At 36.1% G+C, this 21,830-nt stretch overlaps 1 protein-coding gene across 1 annotated transcript; it reads left to right on the forward strand.

The window, feature by feature from the left end:
* The first annotated feature begins 939 nt into the window (after positions 1–939).
* LOC105125233 (mediator of RNA polymerase II transcription subunit) lies at positions 940–21,492 on the forward strand. Its single transcript, XM_011025599.1, has 21 exons — positions 940–1,180; positions 1,278–1,321; positions 1,421–1,520; positions 1,640–2,623; positions 5,461–5,695; positions 6,066–6,283; positions 6,778–6,985; positions 7,497–7,777; positions 9,435–9,518; positions 10,630–10,724; positions 11,006–11,168; positions 11,273–11,518; positions 12,656–12,826; positions 12,981–13,094; positions 13,199–13,324; positions 14,129–14,277; positions 14,628–14,868; positions 14,994–15,759; positions 17,741–17,922; positions 20,645–20,748; positions 20,839–21,492. Exons 1-21 carry the CDS (start codon positions 1,061–1,063, stop codon positions 21,038–21,040), a joined length of 4,833 nt encoding a protein of 1,610 aa, XP_011023901.1. The 5' UTR covers positions 940–1,060; the 3' UTR covers positions 21,041–21,492.
* Positions 21,493–21,830: the final 338 nt, after the last annotated feature.

A 21,830-nucleotide genomic window follows, 5' to 3' on the forward strand; every position in this document is an offset into this window, starting at 1 on the left:
TTTGAAAAAAACATAGAAGAACTTTTCTATCCAAAAAATGAGAAATTGTAAGATTTATTTTATTTTATCTTACACAATTGTCATCTTATTTTATCCAAAAAAACATAGCTATATTTCCACAAAAATTGAAACCATAATCTATAATTGTCATCTTATTTTATTTTTTTATTTATTACAATCCAACCATAAAACAATATTTTATTTTATTTTAAATTAAAAATTCTCATTGAAAGTTTCTACTTATCAAGTAAAAAAAACATATTAGATATTTTACCAAAAACAATGAATTTATAATATTATCCAGATATAAAAATATATGTAATTTTTTTTTTTGATATTTTACATTGCAAATGTGCTCGTAGATGAAAAAATGATTTATTATAATCTATCATTTTAGTTTATTTTTCATTTGAAAAAAGTGAAAAAGTTTTGAAAGAAAATTGTAGAAAAAAATCAAAAGATTTCTTCTACTATCCAAATGAAAAAAATATTGCATTTTAAAAAAAAATACAATCTTTTCATTTTAATTTCTTTAAAAATAATTTCTTTTAAAACGGAAGTGTTATTTATTAAATTACCACGAAGAAAAACTTGAATCAATGGATGCTTAACCCTGTTTCTAAAAATATATACAACCATCGACGTGTAGGGTTACCCTTCCCTTGCTTTGTCATGGAGAAATTCATTTATTTGTAAATTATCTCAAAATGGTGTAATAAAATAAAAAACATCGCTAGAAGCCAAGAACAAAAATGGCAAAAAAGAATTTGTTGGTAGAGTCGAAATTATATTACCATTTTAGCTGAAAAACGGGTTCTCTCCTTTAAGTGAATTTTCCAAATGGGTCCGGACCCCCGACCCAAATTCAATCCCCGCTAATGGGCCTAGAAGGCTTCTCGCAGCACCCACACTCGCCTTCGTCAAATTTTCCCTTTCCTTTCCGCTACACTATACTATTGTGCCAGGAACTCACAGCGACTCGGTCAGTGCTCTTTCTTCTCGCTACTCCTCAGTACTCGAACCTTTCCTCCGACAAAACATGAAATGAAGTGAAAATAAAATGGAACAAAGCCAGAGATCAATAACAACAGCAGCAGCCTCGGCCTCAGCCTCCTCACGTGGTCACCAATTCCACCCAGCTCGAGCTGCCATTATCGATCTCTTCAACCTCTACTTAGGCGTAAATCATCGTTTTCATTCTTATTCTCAATTTTATCAAGCACCTCCAAAAAAGAGAAAAGATTAGTCATTAATGCTTCTTGATTTCCTTTTCGCAGCGAAGCAGCCGCCAAAAACCCGATGATTCAGCTCGCGAACTGCCGTGAGTTTTAAATTCGCTTTTCCTTCGAGGCTTATTCTCTTCTTCTTCTTATTATTATTATTATTATATTTTTAAAAAAAATCTGACTTTTTTTTTCAGGAACAAGACCCAAAAGCGTGTTCTTGCTCTCAACAGAGAGCTTCCTCCTCCGAATGAGCAATTTCTCTTAGATTTCGAGCAACTTCATACCCAGTTTCCGGTAAGTATTCGTGCTTTAACATCGAGTTACTTCTTTTTTTTTTTTGGTGTACTCGTTTTTAAATGGTAAAAAAATATCGTGTTTTGATAATGTGACGTGTGTATGTTCGTACACTTCAGGATCAAGAGCAATTGCGTGCTGTTACAGAATCTGTACTTATAACTCTGGTTGTGCAATGTAGTAATCACGCCCCGCGGGCGGATTTTCTTCTATTTGCCCTACGGAGTTTATGTAGCATAGAGTACATTAACTGGGATAGTTTCTTGCCGAGTCTTCTTTCTTCAGTATCTACCACCGAATTGTCAGCCAGCCAGGCAGGTCAAGCAGTGCCAGCTGTTTCGTCCTCTGGTTTAGCACAGAATGGGATGCTTCCTTCTTCAAGTACAATCTCCAATTCGTCAATTTTTCAGTCTTTGAATCCTACATCCCCACTATCTTCTGTTCATGGCATTGGCTCTCCAGCCCCAATGGGGATGGAAGCTTCACCTTCTGTAGCTATGTCTCCGGTTAAATCATCTGATATTTCTGGTAATGGGCCACAATCTTCAGCAAGGGTCAATTTATTGATAAGGGACAGTGCCATGAGCAGTCTTCGCCAGCTATGTTGCAAGATTATTTTAACTGGACTTGAGTTTAATTTGAAGCCAGTGACTCATGCTGATATTTTCAACCATATGTTGAGCTGGCTGGTTAATTGGGATCAAAGACAACATGGTGTCGATGAATCTGATGGTGTGAAATCCTGGAGACCTGTCAAGGCTCTGATTGAATGGCTGCATAGTTGTTTGGATGTGATCTGGCTGCTGGTGGATGAGGATAAATGCCGAGTGCCCTTCTATGAATTATTGCGCAGCGGCTTGCAGTTTATAGAGAACATTCCTGATGACGAGGCCTTATTTACACTTATCTTGGAGATTCATAGGAGGCGAGATATGATGGCTATGCACATGCAAATGTTGGATCAACACCTTCACTGCCCCACATTTGGTACCCATCGGGTTTTGTCTCCTACAATTCCTACTGTTTCAGTTGAAGCTGTGGCTAACTTGCGCTATTCACCAATCACATATCCAAGTGTGCTTGGAGAACCTTTGCATGGAGAGGTGATGTATTTTTCTAAGAACTCACTCTGGAACTTCGAAAAATTATACCTCATTCTAGTGAAATAGTATGGTTCTGGTTTATGATATCCTTGAATATCATCCTTTTGATGGCAGGACCTGTTATCACGGGGCCTTCCGAATACAGCCACCAGCAATGGTAGTCTGCTGGTTGTGCAGGCGTATATCATTACTACTGTTTGCAATAATGCATTTTTAATTGGATAACAAGAACCATTTTTTTCATGCCTTATAGAATTTCTTCAAATTATTCATAATCCAAAATTAGTTCAAGTTTCAACGAAGTGCATTATAGATGCTTTCCTGTTGGACTAATCATAAAGAGGTTCTCATTTTCTTTTCGTTCATTGAACCAATACATGGTAGATATGCATGTTCCCATCATGATTTAGAAGCAGTGACATTTTGCAGTTGTGAAAGCAATGCTATATATAAAAACAAACCGTTCAAAAGTTTCATACAAACAGGTGTTGTTATTTCCCTTTTTATCCTCTATCAATCATTTGATAGTTTTGAGACCCACAATTCACTGCTTATCAGTTTCCACATCTGTTTGTTTGGAGTTTTAGTATGATTCATTGTATGCGTAGCATTTTCCTTGTGAAAATGAATTTAATTTTGATCTCCAGAGACCTGTATTGTCTTATTGCACCTATTCCATGCTTATTGTAATGGATGCTGACACTAATTAGTGTAATCAGTTGAGGATATACAGACAGTGATGGTCACCATTTTCTTATTCATTTCTTTATATTTGGATTAAATTAAAAGCACTTGAAAAGAGATTATGGAAGTAGAGGGGTCGATAGGTGAGGATATGATGGATTGAAGATTCATAAATGAATACTTTTGGAAACAAGGAATGGCCATAGTTATAATATTGATGCTGTGGTGTGCCACAATGAGAATATGGGATAAAAGTAATTATGCATTCAGGTCACTTTTGAGTCATAAATAATGATTACTGCTGATTTTGTTCCCCATGTTCACTACTATTGGTGAAGTTGAACTGTGAAGACATCAAATGGAATTACATATGGAAAGACTGGGACAATATATGTGCTATCTTTGTTTCAAAAAACCCTTTATCAAACATTCTGTTTTTGGTATAATATTAATTATCTAGACATATGATGTTGAGGCCTGAAAGATGACTACTGCTTCCTTTGTTACCCACATGAAGATGATTGAGATAATGTATAACCTATCTTTGTTTCCTAAACTAACTCCTCCATCTAACATTCTGTATCTGTGGGTATTTTATTAATTATCTAGACAAATGCTGTTAAGGCCAACATGGTGATTGTGGCTGCTCATTTTACTTATGATATTGGTGAATTTGAACTTTGAAGATATTAATAGACATTATATACAAAAATATTAGCATAGATATAAACTCCATTTCAGAAAATTCCAGCATTCTATCTGGTTTTATATAATCTTGTATAAAAATTTCTTCTTCAGCAAGCTAAGATGCTTCAGAGATGAGCTGCTACATCATTAACAATATGCTTTTAGAGTATTTTGAAGGAGGTGTGATTCATGTGTGGACTTCCTGAACGACAGATTCTGGATCTTATACAAAATTTGCTCGTGACCTGTTTGTGTGTTAATGGAGCTTGCATTGTCTAAAACATAGAACAAGAAGTACACCAGATAAGACATCTAATAAAAATAGAAAATACAAGTTCGTTTTTAGTATACCCACTGTTTTGTGTAGTTCTCTTGTGCTTTAGAAAAGAAAGAACTGCAAAAAACCGGTGAAAGACTTTCTAAGTAAATGAAGCTAGTATTTTATTGTATATGTCGCAGAGCATCTTCCGTGAGATCCCTGTATCTAGGATTGGAAGATTGTGTTTTGTCTTGGATTCTCTGTTTTACCTTGTCAGCCTTAACAGGACAGTAAAATAACCATGTTTTTCTTGTGTCTTCACCTGGAAAGAAACATTCTGACATTGTAAGGTGAAATATCTTTTATTTGTTTCGTGTATGGCAAATTTATCATCATTATAATTCTTATCTCTAAATATATTTTAAATATTGATTTATGGAGAATGTTCTTTATACAATGTTGCTTAAAAGTCAAATGGCTGCAAATTTAACAACTGTTTTTAACAATTTGCACTTATGCTTGTGTCTGCATATATGTTTATATATTTACACGTGCACAGGTGGGCTGTATTTACCTTTCATTCTTTCTTTAATTGCTTCTGGTTAAAAATTGGATAATTCTATATGCAGTTCGTTACTTATACCATGATATTTTTGTTGGACTTCAATTTGCCTGATGAGTTTTATCATTACACTCTAGTTTATCAAAAGTTTTACTCTATTTATGTGGAAAGATATCTTTGTTATCAAAGTTATGAATTTGGTTTTGATTCACTTTTTACATGCCTTCTATTGTTTTTTGATGAATTAAAGTACATTTCCAAACTTCTAGTGCATCCTTTCCCCATCCTTTAGCTCCTTTAAAAACTTGGTTTAAAAGCTGTCTAGTATTCCCCATGGTATATATGTTTTTACTCGAGCATGTATTTTTTTTTAAAAGGTGAGATTATTTTTAAATAAAACATTTTTGTCATATCATCAAATGCATGTCTGGGATGAACCAGCTAACTTGGAGCCTTGTACAGTGCATGGAAGCTGTTATTTCCTCCTCCTTTCTTTAAGGGGTGTTCTTTATCTTATGTCTGAAAATGCAATGCTTTTAATTAAAATATTATGTTTGTAATTGAGTAATTTTGTGCCTGTCAAACGCAAAAACACATGCATCTATCTACTACCACCTGTGAAATTGTTTCCTTTTAACCATGTAGGATCTTGCAAATTCTATTCAGAGGGGAAGTTTGGACTGGGAAAGAGCTTTGCGTTGTATAAGACATGCTCTTCGTACCACTCCATCACCTGACTGGTGGAAGCGTGTGCTTCTTGTGGCTTCTTGCTATAGGAATCCAGCTCATGGGCCTACTCCTGGTGCTGTTTTCACTTCTAGTATGATTTGTGAGGCAACTATTGATAGAATTGTTGAGCTGTTGAAGTTGACAAATTCAGGCAATTATTTATTCCTTTAATTTTTTTTTTTACTTTCTTCTGTTCCTATATAATGTGCTCAAGGATCACTTACTGTTCATGATCTTTTCTTCATTGAATGTCTGGTAGGATTGTTCAACTGTTAAATTGCATATTTTCACCAGCAGAATTGAAAATTTAATAGCACAATTTTTAAGTAATATGAAGCAGTAAGCATGGTTGAGCAACTTGGTGGACATGTTTGTCATGGTAGCCCCACTACTTTTAAGTGCACGAAGCTGCTTATGTTTCTAATAAGTTTACTGTGTCTGGTTTAAAATTGATTATAGCAAATTTTGAAATGCTTCTTTTTGTAGGATAATAATTCCTGTAATTTTTTTTTCATTTGCAGAAATGAATTGTTGGCAGGAGTGGCTTGTATTCTCTGATATCTTCTACTTTCTTGTGAAAAGTGGGTGCATAGATTTTATCGATTTTGTGGACAAACTAGTTTCAAGGCTAATAGAGGGTGATCAGCACATTGTTCGAACAAATCATGTTACTTGGCTGTTTGCACAAATTATTCGGATTGAGCTTGTGATGAATGCATTAAATACAGATGCTAGAAAGGTTGTTATTACCGTAAAATTCATTGCCTTTATACTGCCTGGTGTAGTTTTGCATCTTTCTCACCATCATAATATATCTCAATGTTGTTTCTTTTATTGATTTTGTGGACAAACTGGTTTCAAGGCTAATAGAGGGTGATTTGAACATTGTTTGAACAAATCGTGTTGCTGGGCTGTTTGCACAAATTATTTAGATTGAGCTTGTGATGAATGCATTAAATACAGATGCTAGAAAGGTTGTTGTTACCGTAAAATTCATTGCCTTTATACTGCCTGGTGTAGTTTTGCATTTTTCTCACTGTCATAATATATCTCAATGTTGTTTATTCCTTGTCCAATGCATTTACATTAGCTTCTTTCATCCTTCGTGAAATTTTATTGGCCTTAATTTGTAGCAGATATATAGGGGGTTCATGCTTATTGGTCATAATATTAGCCATAATCTTAGGGTCAACTTGTCACACTCATTCTTGGGCATCGCAATTTTGCTGGCAGGTAGAGACAACCCGAAAGGTTTTATCATTTCACAGGGAAGATCGAAGCTCTGATCCTAATAATCCTCAAAGCATCCTGCTTGATTATATTAGCAGTTGCCAAAACTTACGTATTTGGTCATTGAACACATCAACAAGGGAATGTTTAAATAGCGAACAGCTTCAGAAAGGAAAGCAAATAGATGAGTGGTGGAGGCAAGCAAGCAAAGGTAAATTTGTCTCACATATGAAACAGAAAAAAGAGCAGGTAAATTTCTTCCAGTAGTAATTGCAGAATCGAACTGGTTTGATAATGTGGATCTTGCTGGTGGTTAGTATTAGAAAAATGCTTTAGTGTGAAGCACTCTTCTGCTTCTTTCAGTTTTCTACTTTACATTTTAAGGTAAATGCATGTTTTTATCATCAGGATATATTGATTTTAGAAAACTACTTGAATTTCAGCACATTTTGTGGGCATGTGCTTTCACATACATATGCATGTGTGCGCTCACTTATTTTTGTTGATACTCTCCCAACAAAGACAGTAGCTGTTTTCAAAAGAGGGGAAGGGACCTGTTCTTTCTTGATTTTTCACTTTTCACATTGCCATACTTCTCATGGAATGCATACTTTTCAACACTCGTGCTTCTTACTAAACAATGCTAAGTATGAGGATTGACACTTGTTAAGTATCAAACAAATTTGTACTCATGTTTAAATTTGTTTGACCTTTCTTTTCAGGGGATCGGATGTTGGATTACATGAATATGGATGACAAATCAGTTGGAATGTTTTGGGTTGTATCCTACACCATGGCTCAGCCAGCTTCTGAAACAGTGGTGAACTGGTTATCCTCCGCTGGAGTTTCTGAATTATTAACTGGAACAAACATGCAGTCTAATGAGCGGTTAATGGTGATGAGGGAAGTAAGCCCTTTGCCGATGTCGCTATTATCTGGACTTTCCATGAACCTATGTTTGAAGTTGGTGTTTCAAATGGAAGATTCTTTATTTGCTGGGCAGGTAATGCTTTTAGTGCTTGCTTATGTTGAAGTTGGCAACTTGGCAGCAGGATCCACTTTTATCTGCTCCCTAAATGCATGCTTGCAAAATTGGTGCATAGTTCAAAAACCATTTGTCATTCAATGCAATTCTTGCAGCATTACAGGCAAGATTTGAATCAGATCAAAAGAACAAAGGCATAGCAAAAAAGAAAAGACACCACCAAGTTTTTATTATACAAATTGAAGCATTCGGTCTCATTTTGAACAAAGGCATGGCAAAAAGAAAAAAAATGACAAGTTTTTATTATAAGGATTGATGCATTCAGTCTCATTTCAGAAAGTAGCACCTAATACAAATTTTTATTATAAGGATTGATGCATTCAGTCTCATTTCAGAAAGTAGCACCTAATGCTGTTGCGTAGATGGCATAGTGCTTTGTTCCCAGATCCCCAGATGGTTGTCATAAAATATAAAAATCATAAACAGCATCCTTACTGCTTCAGACAATTAATACAGATAGCAAAATGGGTTTCCTGTTATTAAGTTTTTGAGCTTCGTTTTGGAACAAGGATGTGATGAAACAAGGGAAAAGATTATATAGGTGTTGAAGATCAGTTTATAACACAGTTCCAAGAAATGCTGAAGCCTTATCTTTTGCCATCGGGAGCCTGTAAATGGTCTTTGTAATTATTAGTTGCATAACTGACATTTACACATTTGTGTGTTTGAGAGGGGATTGTGTTTTACATTTGTTTCAGCTTTGGTTAATGTGGAGCTCAATCTTTATTTTAATGGTGGTTTTCCTGGGATGTCTTTTATCTTGTTCTTTGTTTGCCTTTGAAGTCAATGGTTTAAGTAGAATGATTAGCAGAGGGTAAAAATAGAGAGTTAATGGTATGATAATTGGTTGAGGATGTCTACATGTTTTGCTGATGATGCTGTGTTTCTGTCTGATGATATGGAAAGGTTCTTGAAAATTTGTCCTGATTACATATCTTAATGAAAGAGTTTTGTCTTGAAGATAAATTTCGTGGTGTGATTTATTAGGTATTCATGTACAGTCCAAGTCTCTTTTCTATGTTGCTTCCTTGGTAACGCATGTTGGTCAAACTCACATTCTGTGCTTTCTGTGCTATGGCTGAAAGATCTGTAACTTGGTAGGTGGGTAGAAAGGGGAACATCTTTAGTCAGGAAACCCACTCTTAGTCAGCCTTATTTGTCTAACATCCATCTTCATAACTTGTTGTTATTTTATGATTCTTGTGGGGTGGCCCATAGTATCAAAAAGTGCGTCGTGGGATTCAAAATGGAAACTTAGCTGTAGTTCAAAATAAAGGTCTCTTGTCCAAAAGTAAAACTCAGAAAGAAACATTGTAATTAATGACAGCAATTGGCAAAATGAGAATTGTTGAGGATGTATGTTGCATTGGCTTCTGTGATCAAAGTGTAAATAAGTGCTACAACAGTGCTGTGAAGAAGATTATATCTAACGGGTCTAGTTTATAAATTGAGACTAGGCTTTTTGAACTTCCTTCCTGTGATTTGCTCTTCTGGAAATGACTTGCCGTAGCTGCGACTAAATGGTTTCTACTTTGCAATATAGATGTTGTGGACTATCTATCAGATGTCTGACAGTTTTGACATTTCTTTTAATGTGATCTAATGTTTGGTGCAGGTTGTTCCTAGCATTGCAATGGTTGAAACATATTGTCGATTGCTGCTCATTGCTCCTCATTCACTGTTTAGGTCACACTTCAGTGTATTTCTCTTTACCCTTGCTTCTGAAAGTGCACCATTTCTTGCAGATAAATTCATCACAGTGATGCATTCACATGCATAGAAAAATACTAAAACCTCTCTTAAGCGCAATCATATAACATGCAAGCCTGTTTGGTGATTGATTCTCGTGTAGATTTTGGCATGAAATCACTGTTGGTCACAACTGCATATTTATATATTCTGTTCCCTGGTAGCCTTGGTTATGAGCCCTCACATACATAGAAAAATACTAAAATCTCTCTTAAGCGCAATCATATAATATGCAAGCCTGTTTGGCGATTCTTGTGTAGATATTGGCATGAAATCACTGTTGGTCACAACTGTGTATTTATATATTCTGTTCCCTAGAAGCCTTGGTTATGAGCCCTCAAAAATATCAGGGGTAAAGTTTATTTGTGTTTGGTGAATAAAATGGATTGAGATAAATATTTATCCCAAAAGTGGGGTAAAGTGGGTGTAAATATCATCTCCAAGGGAATGGTTTGAAGTCTTTTAATGGGGTGGAGCTTATAGATTTTATTCTTTTTTTTTTCTTATAAAATTTTTAACTCATAGATTCTCTCATTTACTTATACCTAGCCGTTGGGACCTTTTAATATCATTTTATGGAATGTCTAATGCTCTTGAGTTTTTAAACCTTTACCAAACATGTTTGAAAATAGCTTTTTTATTCACTCATATACCCTTCATGATTTCTCCCGTGATAAATACTTTCATAACAATTCATCTTCAATTTTAACCTTTTACCAAATTGATCCTTAGATTAAAAATTTGTCTGGTACTTGCAGTGCATGCTACAATTCCAAGTCAACTGATCTACATATAGGAAAGGAAAGCTGTTCTTTTGCATGTCATGTTTTGATGGATTGTGCACTGCCTGTGAGCGCTTAAAAAAATTGGCTAGATGAACACATCAACCATTTTCATGGAAAGCTTTTCATGCTATTAAACTAATGCTAGTGCATTCCTTAAGGCTGACCAAATGATCTTTAAATGTCCGTGGATGCATCTTGCATTTTTTCACCTGTATATTTTGTGAGGTAATGTAATTTTAATGTGATGATGATGTCCATTATAATTTCTTTGTAAAGCATTTGGCACAGAGGTATCAATCAATATTGAGTAAGCCTGGGGTGACTCTTTTGGTGCTAGAAATTGTGAACTATCGGTTGCTTCCACTTTACAGGTAATATCCAAGTCCATCCCGTGAAGCTATTCCTTTTCCTTTTCTTCAAACTGGTGATAATTTGCTTAATGTATTGAAATTACATTAAGCAAATTATGCCATGTCTTTTTTGGAAGTTAGGTTGCTTAATGTAGATAATATTCTGGAGTTTTATAGCTATTGGTTGGGTTAATGGACCTTCAGATTATGCAAATAATAATTTCAAGATTTTTTTTCTTCCATGAATTTTTTTTTAAAAAAAAATACTGTAAATCACACTTGTGCGTTACATTTTTTCTTAGGTATCAAGGGAAAAGCAAAACCTTAATGTATGATGTTACGAAAATAGTTTCTACTTTAAAGGGGAAACGAGGAGATCACCGTGTCTTTAGGTTGGCTGAAAACTTGTGTATGAACCTCATTTTATCACAAAGGGATTTTTTCTCAGTTAAGAGAGAAGGGAAGGTAAAAGACTATCATTTTTAAACTGAGGATTTTCTGTTGTAGCTTGTGTTCCTTCTTTTTTTGTTAGTATCTGAAAAATCTAAGATTTGTTTAATATTTTGCAGGGCCCCACTGAATTTACTGAAACTTTGAATCGTGTAACTATAGTCACTCTTGCCATCATCATAAAAACACGTGGAATTGCTGACGCTGATCACATGCTTTATCTTCAAACTATGTTAGAACAGATATTGGCAACAAGTCAACATACATGGTCAAAAAAAACATTAAGCTACTTCCCTCCTCTTCTTCGTGATGCCTTGATTGGGAGGATAGATAAAAGGGGTTTTGCTATTAAAGCTTGGCAACAGGTCAATTACTGCAAGCCATTTTTTTTTTTAATTCTTTCATTATGTTACTTCTTTCATGTTTCGCTGATTGGCATTCTTTGTTGAGGATGGAAGTCTAGAATCAGATAACTGGATGGATGCATTGATCTAGTGGGATGCAAGTCTAAGATTTGCCTGGTACATGTGAATGGAGGGCTATCCATGTGCATCTCAAGACTTGAAAATGGATCAAGGTTCCTCATTGTGCTAAAAGAAATCTGACATCTGGGTAGATTTAGGAGGGGGTTGTAATTTGCTATGTGCAGTTTATTTTATCATTTTCATTCTAATAATGGATCAGGGAAGCATATCGGCAAAGTTGACTTGATTTGAGAATGGATCCTTGCATAAATAGGCATTATATTTTAAAGAAGCACCTTAGCAGTCTGGTTTAGTTAACTTGATTTAAGGATTTCATTCAAAGGAGACAAATGTAGCATGATATTCATGGGTATTTTTGTGGTTTTCAGATTTGGTCAGATTTAGCAGATATTCAATTATGAATTTAGTCTATCCTGTTTCAATTTAGTATCATTGAGGTTTTCTTTAAACCATTAAGAAGCCTTATTGGTTTGGGAATTATTTTTGTTTTCTTTATTGGATGAAGATTTATCTTGTTTAATTGGGATTCTTTTTACTTATGTTTTAGCCAGTCCTGTACCATTAAAGCAATAAAAAGAGACTATTTCAATTAAAGTTTCTTTGCACGTGTACTTTTCCTTTAGGGTTGACAATCCAATAGAACAGTACATAAGATTCACATAAAGGCTAATATGATTCTATCATTAATCTTTTTATGAAATAAAGGGAAAGGAAATGATTTGTTTTTGTTTTTATTTTTCATCGTCATCTTCTTTTCTGGGGTCCATGGGAGGGCCTATTGGGCTTTGGACAGGGAATACTCGAGTAACCTCCCTTTTCCCTTAAGTCTGCACCTTCCTTCGAAGGAGAACACCAGAGCTTCAAGTTAGAAATGCAAGGTTTTAACTTGCAAGTTTGTATTACTCTTAATCGGAGAGTTTAACCCTGTAAAATGATTTTAGATTTGAAAATTTCCATGCCTGCTGTTCAGATTGCTTGGCAATTCAATCAGTGTTAAAATGCCCAGTGTTTTTGCAGGCAGAAGCAACAGTGATTAACCAATGTACCCAGCTGATCTCACTATCAGCTGATCCCAGTTATGTGATGACATATATCAATCATAGTTTCTCCCAACACCGACAATATCTATGTGCTGGCACATGGATACTGATGCAGGAACACCCTGAAAACATCAATAGTGGAAATCTGGTATTGAATACATTCTTCTAATCTGTTTGTTGGGAAAACATCATAAGCACAAGCGATTGTTCCTATAGAAATCATCATTTCTTGACAGCTTTATCTTTCTGTGATTTCTTTTAAAAGACCCCTGACTAATTATGAGTTGGTGGATGGAGTTCAGGCACGTGTTTTGAGAGAATTTTCCCCTGAAGAAGTGACAGCCAATATATACACAATGGTGGATGTTCTACTTCATCACATTCATGTGGAACTTCAGATTGGGCATACCTTACAGGTTTGCATCTTCTGCCCCGGTTATTCTTGCTAATTATATGCACTAACAGTCTTATTTGTTGTGCTAGTTCATTTAGTGTCTGTTTGTTCCCTTTCTTTTCCTAGGACCTTTTATTGAAAACTTGTGCAAACCTTGCCCTTTTCATTTGGACTCATGAGTTGCTGCCGTTGGATATCTTGCTTCTGGCTCTTACTGACCGTGATGATGATCCCCATGCTTTGCGTATTGTGGTATGTTTTTCTGCACAATTTGATCTTGTATATGCACATTTCTTAATCCTTTTCTTTTGTGTGTGCGCGTGCACCATCAAACATGACATAATCGCTGTAGTGTTTGAAGGATGATTAGTATAGCAATTACTGTTGCTTTAATCAACTGAGAATCTGATTACTGTCTGGGAAATAAGACTTGAGGCAATTATGATTTTGTGGTTTGGGTCAGAGGGGAAAGTCTCAGGACAGATTTGGAGGTGCAAGATTGAAGACTTTTTAAAAAGCAAACATGATTTTCTAGTCAGCGACTGCCTTAAGGTTTTAAGGCTCCAAGTTGAGGATTTGCACTATGAGAACGATCTTGGTATATGGAGACAGTGAATCCGTTAAGAGGATTCTAATGGCAGAGTTATCTATCCAACTGGTGCTCTGACAGCTTTTATTCTGCTTTTTATGCAAACCAGCAGCCAGTTACATAAACTTAGAAGTAGTATATAAGAGAAGAACGAGACTTGCTCAATTTTGTGTGCTATGGTAAGGAAAAAACTTTCAAGAGTGTTTATTTTAAAGCCAAAGACCTGTTGTGCAATTAGCTTGGCACTTGTTATAATATGATAAGGTTGCTGTGTCTTCAGTGATACAGTTTCCTTGGAGGCAACTTTTGGCACTTAAACATAACTTCTTGTGCATAACCATGCAATTTGGTGGGAGTTTGTTTGATTTAATCTATGTATGGGTTGAGATATCATGCATGTTCAAACATAGTTTCGATGTTTATTGTTCTTGCACTGACACTGAAATGCATCATAATGCATGTTTCAGATTAGCTTGCTTGATAGGCAGGAACTTCAATCAAGAGTGAAACTATTTTGTATGAATCGTGTGCGTCCTGATCATTGGATTCTCTCAGGACTGTTCAAGCGTCTTGAATTGGCTAAGGCACTTGGAAATCATCTATCATGGAAGGACAGGTAAAGACTTCTAGATTATATGTTTCTACATGGAATTTTATTCTGTTATATGAAATTACAAGACTCGTGATAATTTAGAGCATTGGTAATTGATTGATGTAATTTAGGAAGCATAGATACTCCAAAATGCTTCCCATAAATGCATCAAGCTGTTTTAGATATGGATATGCACCTGATACAGCACGATATGTATTGGATACAGGGTATAAGAAAGAAAAATAAAAGGATAGTTCAATCTTGATTATGTTTTGGGTTAAAGGGTATAGGTGACAAAAATAATGCAATGCTGAAATTTCATCGGAATACAAGAATTGCAGCTTCCTTAGCATTGTTTGCTATAAGCTCTGCAGGTATCCCACATTTTTCGATGACATTGCGGCACGCTTGCTTCCAGTCATCCCATTAATTGTTTATAGACTTCTTGAGAATGATGCTGTAGATCCAGCAGACAGAGTTCTGGCCATGTATTCTTCACTTTTAGAATATCACCCCTTAAGATTCACATTTGTTCGTGATATACTTGCCTACTTCTATGGTCATCTTCCTGGAAAGCTTGTTGTGCGGATACTGAAAGTACTTGATCTTAGTAAGGTATTTATAGCTTCTCTTCCCTTCCTGTTATTATTTTCTTTCTTCTTTGTTTCCTTGTTTCAAGTCTTTGGAATGCTGTTTTCCTTATTCTGTATGTTTCTTTTTTGATTATAAACTTGTCACAGATCCCATTTTCCGAGTCATTCCCACAGCACATTAGCTCACCAAACCCTGTCATCTGCCCACCCCCAGAGTATTTTGCAACTCTTTTGTTAGGGCTTGTGAATAATGTGATACCCCCACTAAATACCAACTCTAAGTATGGAACAGTTGGAGATGCTTCAAATAATTCAGGGCGCAATCCACATACCAAGACATCAGCAGCCTCTCAGTCTGGGCCAACGAATGCTTCTGAGGGTCAGAAGGCGTTCTATCAAATCCAGGATCCTGGAACTCATACTCAACTGGTTCTAGAAACTGCTGTCATAGAATTGCTCTCACTTCCAGTAGCTGCATCCCAAATTATCCCCTCTCTAGTGCAGATTGTTGTTAATATACAACCAAATCTAATTCAATCCAGCAATGGAGCTCCAAATTGTGTTGGACAAGGATCAGTTTTGCCAACATCGCCTTCTGGGGGAAGTACTGATTCACTGGGTGGAAGCAGATCAACCCCTTCAGTTTCAGGAATCAATACTTCAAATTTTGTTTTACGAAGTGGTTATACTTGCCAACAACTTTCTTGCTTGTTGATCCAAGCTTGCGGTCTCTTACTAGCTCAGCTCCCTCCTGATTTTCACGTGCAACTTTATATGGAGGCATCGCGCATAATAAAAGAGTGTTGGTGGCTTACTGATAACAAAAGGTCACTTGGGGAACTAGACTCTGCTGTTGGCTATGCATTGTTGGATCCAACATGGGCTGCTCAAGACAACACCTCAACAGCAATTGGTATGCTATTTAATTTCTCCTCTAGTCCTGTTCATCATTTTCTCTTGTTATTCTCAACATTCCTAGATGCCCAATTTTTCACAATTAAGTTACAGCAATTGGTATGCTATTTAATTTTTCCTCTAGTCCTGTTCATCCTTTTCTCTTGTTATTCTCAACATGCTCAGGTGCCCAAATTTTCATATTTATGCTAATTATTTAATTAAAATGTTGTTGAATTCAGGACATTCCTAAATTCTGTGAACCTGAGCCCCATCTATCTTTTAACCTTGCAAAACCTGTATGATTAGAAAGGATTGATGACCATGGCTGACTTTTGCTGATGACTCTAAAGCAAGCCATCTTGTTAATTCTGCAGACTAAGTCATGTTATATCAACAACTCTCAATGAGATACATTTGCATACCATCTTGGAGACAATACCGTAATTGCATCTCGAGTTTGGTGATAGTTTAGTTTATGCTTTGATCCGTTTAGTAGAACCTAGAAGCCAATACTGCTACCATGTGGGGGAAGATGACAGGGCGTGTTAAGAGAGTGGAAGTAGAGGTCCCAAATGAATCCAAGGTTGTAGACCATACCCTCAAGAGTCCTCGTGATGGAGGACATGATTATAGAAACAGAGGAAATAAGGAGGAGAGAAGGAAGGAGCAAAGGAAGTGAGGAAAGTATGAGAGTGGATACAAAAGAGGAGGGGTTGTGCATACTTCCCCTCGTCATGGATGAGCTAATCAGTCACATACAAGCTGATGTACCATGGTGTGTGCTTTGTCGACAATGTTGTGAATTGATAGAGTGTAGGAGTCAACCAAAAGATGGAGTTATGGAGGAAAACTCTTGAAAGTCAAGGTTCTTAGTGAAGTAGAAGTAGGATGAAACATATGCACTGCAGGTTTTGCTCTTGTAAAAGGAATGAAGGAGATGTTAGATTGGATGGAATTGAAATATGATCAGTTTAGGTATATGGGTTGTATCCTCCATTCAGAGAAGTCAATGAGGATGTAACTCATGGAATAAAAGCAAGGAGGTTGGAGTGGAGTCTTCTTAAGGGTGTGTTATGCCAGCATAATATACCTTCTAAAGTGAAAGGTAAAGTTCTATAGAACAGTGGTGAAGCTAGCCATGCTGTATGGAAATGAATGTTGGAAATAAAAGCAACAGAGTAGCCTTAGATGAGCGTGGTAGAGATTTGAGAGCTGTGAGACAAGAATGGACAAGATTGGAAATGAACATGCAGCCACATATTGGAGATAAAATGAGAAGGGTGGACTAAGATGGTTTGGTCATGCCCAATGTAGGATGCCAAAGGTCCCAATTCAGAGGAGTTATTAGGGACTGTAAAAGGAAGGAAAAGAGGAAGAGGAAGGTTTAAGATAATGGGATGGAAGTGATGCTGAGAGATCTAAACTCCTGATGCGGAGGCACATTTGATTTATGATTTAGCTGAATGGTACTGAAAGAACCATATAGCTATCCCAATTAGTTTGGGGTTAAGGCTTTGTTGTTGTTGTTGTTTGTAGGACCCTTGAATGTTGTTGACATTATGCCTATGGTGGGTTGGTAAGGAAACACAGGCTAGAGGAATGCAATCTGTATTTCATTGCTGTTATTAAGGTCCAAAGTTAAAAGTTTTCTTCTTGTACTTGCCACTTTAAATCTTAGCTTTCTTAGCAAATGTTTTCATATCTTTAGCAGTCATTTCCCTGTTATGAGCTCGTCTTATGCTAGCATTTAATTCCCAATCATGTATTATGATTGTTATCATTAAATGCGAGTATCCCAGATATATGCCAGTCGTATCATGTGACTTCAAAATTAGTACTTTCTTATTTCAAAAATCACACCTGTATTTCTTAGATGTTGGAACTGGAAGGCATGCATTCTTTCATCTAAATCTGTCATCATTGCCTGCTATATGTTTTATACATCAAGTACTTGTGTCTTGTGCTCTGATTCTGTGTTATAAATATTGTATCGCCAGGTAACATAATTGCCCTGCTGCATTCTTTCTTTAGCAACCTCCCACAGGAATGGCTAGAAGGAACACATGTTATCATTAAACATCTCAGGCCAATAACATCAGTTGCAATGTTGAGGATAGCATTCCGTATAATGGGTCCATTGCTCCCAAGACTTGCTAACTCTCATGCGCTCTTCAATAAGGTATAAAAGGCTACTCGTTAGTTTTTATCTCTTAAATGTTTGCAAGGTGTGATTGCAAATATGGCATGCCCCAGACAATTCATTTTGTCTGGTTTAGTCTGTGATGAACTTGTCCAGTCATGCTTGAATGGTTGTACCATGCATTTCTTGAGTTGTTAAATCCACAAAATTTGTAACTAGGCAATAAGCTGAAAAATGCTGGAGCTTAATTTTTTCGGTTCCATATCTTATCAGTAATGTCATAATGCATTCTGAGAACTTAGGATTAATTTCCACCAAAGATTTGTGTGAGCTAGGGTTGGTTTTTGTTGAATTAGGTTTGTATGGGATTTTTGTAGATGAAATAGGATGGAAATTAGACTGTTAACAGTAACGCAGGGATTGTAGCAGCGAACTTCAAGCTAGAAGTGATGATAGTTAGGGAATAATAGAAGAACATGAGTAGAAGAAGACCTCTTGGTTCCTAGACATCAAAATAACCTTAAAACACATTTTTATTGCGTACTTCAGCTCCAAGGTAAACAACATGATTCTGTAGTTTTTTTCAGTCTATTGATATGATTTCTTTATCAAAAAAGGAGGAGGAATAATAAGATATATGCATAACGAGTCTTAACATGACTAGGTAAGCAATAAATAGGAATATAGACCATTAAAGATTAAAACAGCAACTTCCTAAGTAAGGCCAGGACCTTCTGCTGAATCAAATTTCAAATATCTTTCATGGAAAGATGCAGAACTTATAATTCTGCCCTGCTTACAAAAATCACCTATGACTTAGAACATTAAACTCCAAACCAAGAAATCTACACGTGTTTGAGTAACTAATTTATTGAGGCTTGGATTTCCAAGGAGGTTTTTTTTTACTGTATGTTTTAAAAAATAGCTACTCCATTGCTGACAAGTTGATAATGGGAACTATATTTCGATAACTGCATAGATATAGAATAAAATTGAGGTGCATCTTGAATTTGTTGATTAAACTTTCCCTGTGAAGTGACAAGATAAATTCAACAGAAAAGAAGAAAGAAAGAAAAGAATAGAGGGTAGCTGAGGATAGCTTGATGGTAGCTGAGGGATTGGACTGATAAGCCTTGACCAGTCCTTTTTATTCTCATAATTTTGCAAATCACGTCTTAAGTTTTTAGATAGAAATTAGAAGGTGATTATGTAAATCTGAATCAGATGGAAGTGAGTAGAAGATGCTGATTAATGGTTGTCAACAGGCGATGAACTAAGGAGAAATGAGGGGGGAAATTGGTTAGGAAGATGACTTTCTATGTGTAACAACCATTACGTACTGCTCTAAGTTTTCTGAAAACACCAAACCCTAATTTAATAACAGGCTCTAGTGTATTAGGTGCATCATTTACTTTCATACTAATATACTTCTATCTGATCTGGTCTGGTCTAGATAAGAGTGGTTGTTGCTGTTAATTGTTGTGTAAAGAACAAGACACTGTCGATATTTATGACTGCCGAAGGTAAACATGTATAAAATTCTTAGCCCATTAAAATATAGAGCAACTAGTTTATAGGTCCGTGCTATGTTGTAGGTCGAATAAAAAAAAATTTGGACTAACAAAAAATGTCCTAGCTAAAGAGAACAATTTGGCATTGTTACTGAACCCGACGCAGCGAGTCAACCTCGAAACCTCTCAACCCAACTCCTCGCCTGGTTCGGGTTTAAATTAAACAGTGTGAGTTTCAGCTGATTTAGCCGGTCTAAAGGCAGCATGGCTAACAATTAAAAAATGATTGAGGCTGCACTTGGGGGGGGGGGGGGGAAGAGATGAAATTGACCGGAAAAAGAACCTTTCGACTCAACTTCTTGCATAGTCTGGGTTTAAAATTAAATAGTGTGAGAATTGATCTAATATAACTTAATTGACTTCGTTGATTCAAAGGGAACCTGGTTACCGGTAAAAAAACGTGCAAGTATGAAATTGACAGGGAAAAAAACTCTCAACCCATCTCCATGCCTAAATTGGGTTTATGCAGTAACCCAGACAATTATAAAAATAAAGTCTGAGGATGAAATTGAAACTGAAAGAAAAAGAGGAGGCTAAATTGATTTTTTAAAAAACAAAAACCTTCACTGTTTATATAAACAGTGAAGCTCTCTCTACAAAGCAAGCAGTTCATTTAGTAGAGATAGGTATGATAGTGAAGCTCCAATTTAGAAAGGTAATGTTCACGCACAAAAACAATGGAATCTATGTGATTTTGTCTTAGTTCTGGCATCTAGAGATAAAGATAAGATTTCATTATATCACGGAGGGGGATGATAAAAAAATGCAATGGTTGTCACCTGAATCTGTCAAACTCAATGTGCCCAAGGGAAAGAAAACCCATTTATAACTAAAAGGGAAAGATTTCTGCTTCTAATGACATTATCACTTTAGGCACCGTGCAATTTTCCGTTTTATTTTCTATTTGATGTTTGAGGTTAGAGAAACTTTTGTTTGTTTCATTTATCTCACAAGTGGACATACTGTAAATATTCTTTTTTCACTTACAGAGAGGAACAAAAAAAAAAAAAAAAGAGGCAAGAACTATTGAATTTGACCATGAGAAAATTGCCTTTTGAAACCATTTTCGTTGTCCTGGGAAGTCAATTAACGTTTTTTAGAAACCTGTGTTTCACAATGAGAACAATGACTTCTGAATACTTTCTGATTGGTTTGAATTTATGTTTGATTTTTCATGACCATCATTTCAGACCCTCTCATTGCTTTTAAATACAATGGTCGATGTTTTTGGGAGGAATTCACCGACATCAACTGCTGTTGAAGCATCAGAAATTGCAGATCTCATCGACTTTCTGTGAGTATTCCTTATTTGGAACTTCCATTTATATGATTTGAAATTCCATATATTCGAAGAACCTACATTGACAAAACTCGTGTACGTCAGCCATCATGTTGTCCATTATGAAGGGCAGGGAGGTCCTGTCCAGCCTAACAGCAAGCCTAAAGCAGAGGTTCTAGCCCTTTGTGGGAGGGCAGCAGAAAGTCTACGTCCAGATTTGCAACATCTTCTTTCACACTTGAAACCTGATAAGAATTCTTCTATATATGCTGCCACTCATCCAAAGTTGGTCCAGAATCCTCCATGACCTTTGGGTTTCAGCATTCTTCACTAGCCGATCATGAGATGGCAATGCCAACAAAGATCGTTAAAGAATTGAACAAGCTTTATATCTCTGTGGCTCTTTGTAGTGCAGATGTTACTGCTTTGTGTTGCCTTGAGAATAAGATATGTAAAAGAGTAATGATGAGAATCACAAGGTACTCTCAACTGCTTCCAACCCTGAGTGTGATGGCAAAGACATTCCAGTTTTAAGGGTGCTGCTCCACTGATTTGGTGCAGGAAAGCATCCACGAGCATCCATAACGATAAAAGGAGCATTATCCATGAAGAGCTGTAGAGCAGATGCTGTGAATAGCTGCCGCGCCAATTGCATCCAAGGTTGCTGAAGGTCAAGAGGTGATGACGGAATTGTTCCAACCAGTTGTTACCTTATGATTATAAATATCGGGAAGCAGTGGGAACTTGATCATCGCGCGCGAAAGGAGTGTTGACTTGAATTAAAAAATTTTGGAGGTGTCAAATTTTAATCAACAAGCTTAAGGGTGTCTCAAAGGAAGGGGAAAAAAATGGAAAAAGAAAATGAAAACCATAAACCTGCTTTCGACTGTTGCAATAAACTAAAAATCTTGTCAGCATTAACCAAATCGCCCCGCCGCGGAACAAATCCATTTAAGTTATTAAATTAATATTATTTTAAATATTTCGATTACTTGATGTTAAGAAATTATAGAAATGCTAAAAAAAATATTTTAATACATTTTTAATTAAAAATAATTATATAAAACATCACCTTTGGATCTATTTTTTTCCCTGAT

The sequence above is a fragment of the Populus euphratica genome, unplaced genomic scaffold (assembly GCF_000495115.2).
Source record: "Populus euphratica unplaced genomic scaffold, PopEup_1.0 scaffold1.1, whole genome shotgun sequence".
Taxonomy (NCBI): Eukaryota; Viridiplantae; Streptophyta; class Magnoliopsida; order Malpighiales; family Salicaceae; genus Populus; species Populus euphratica.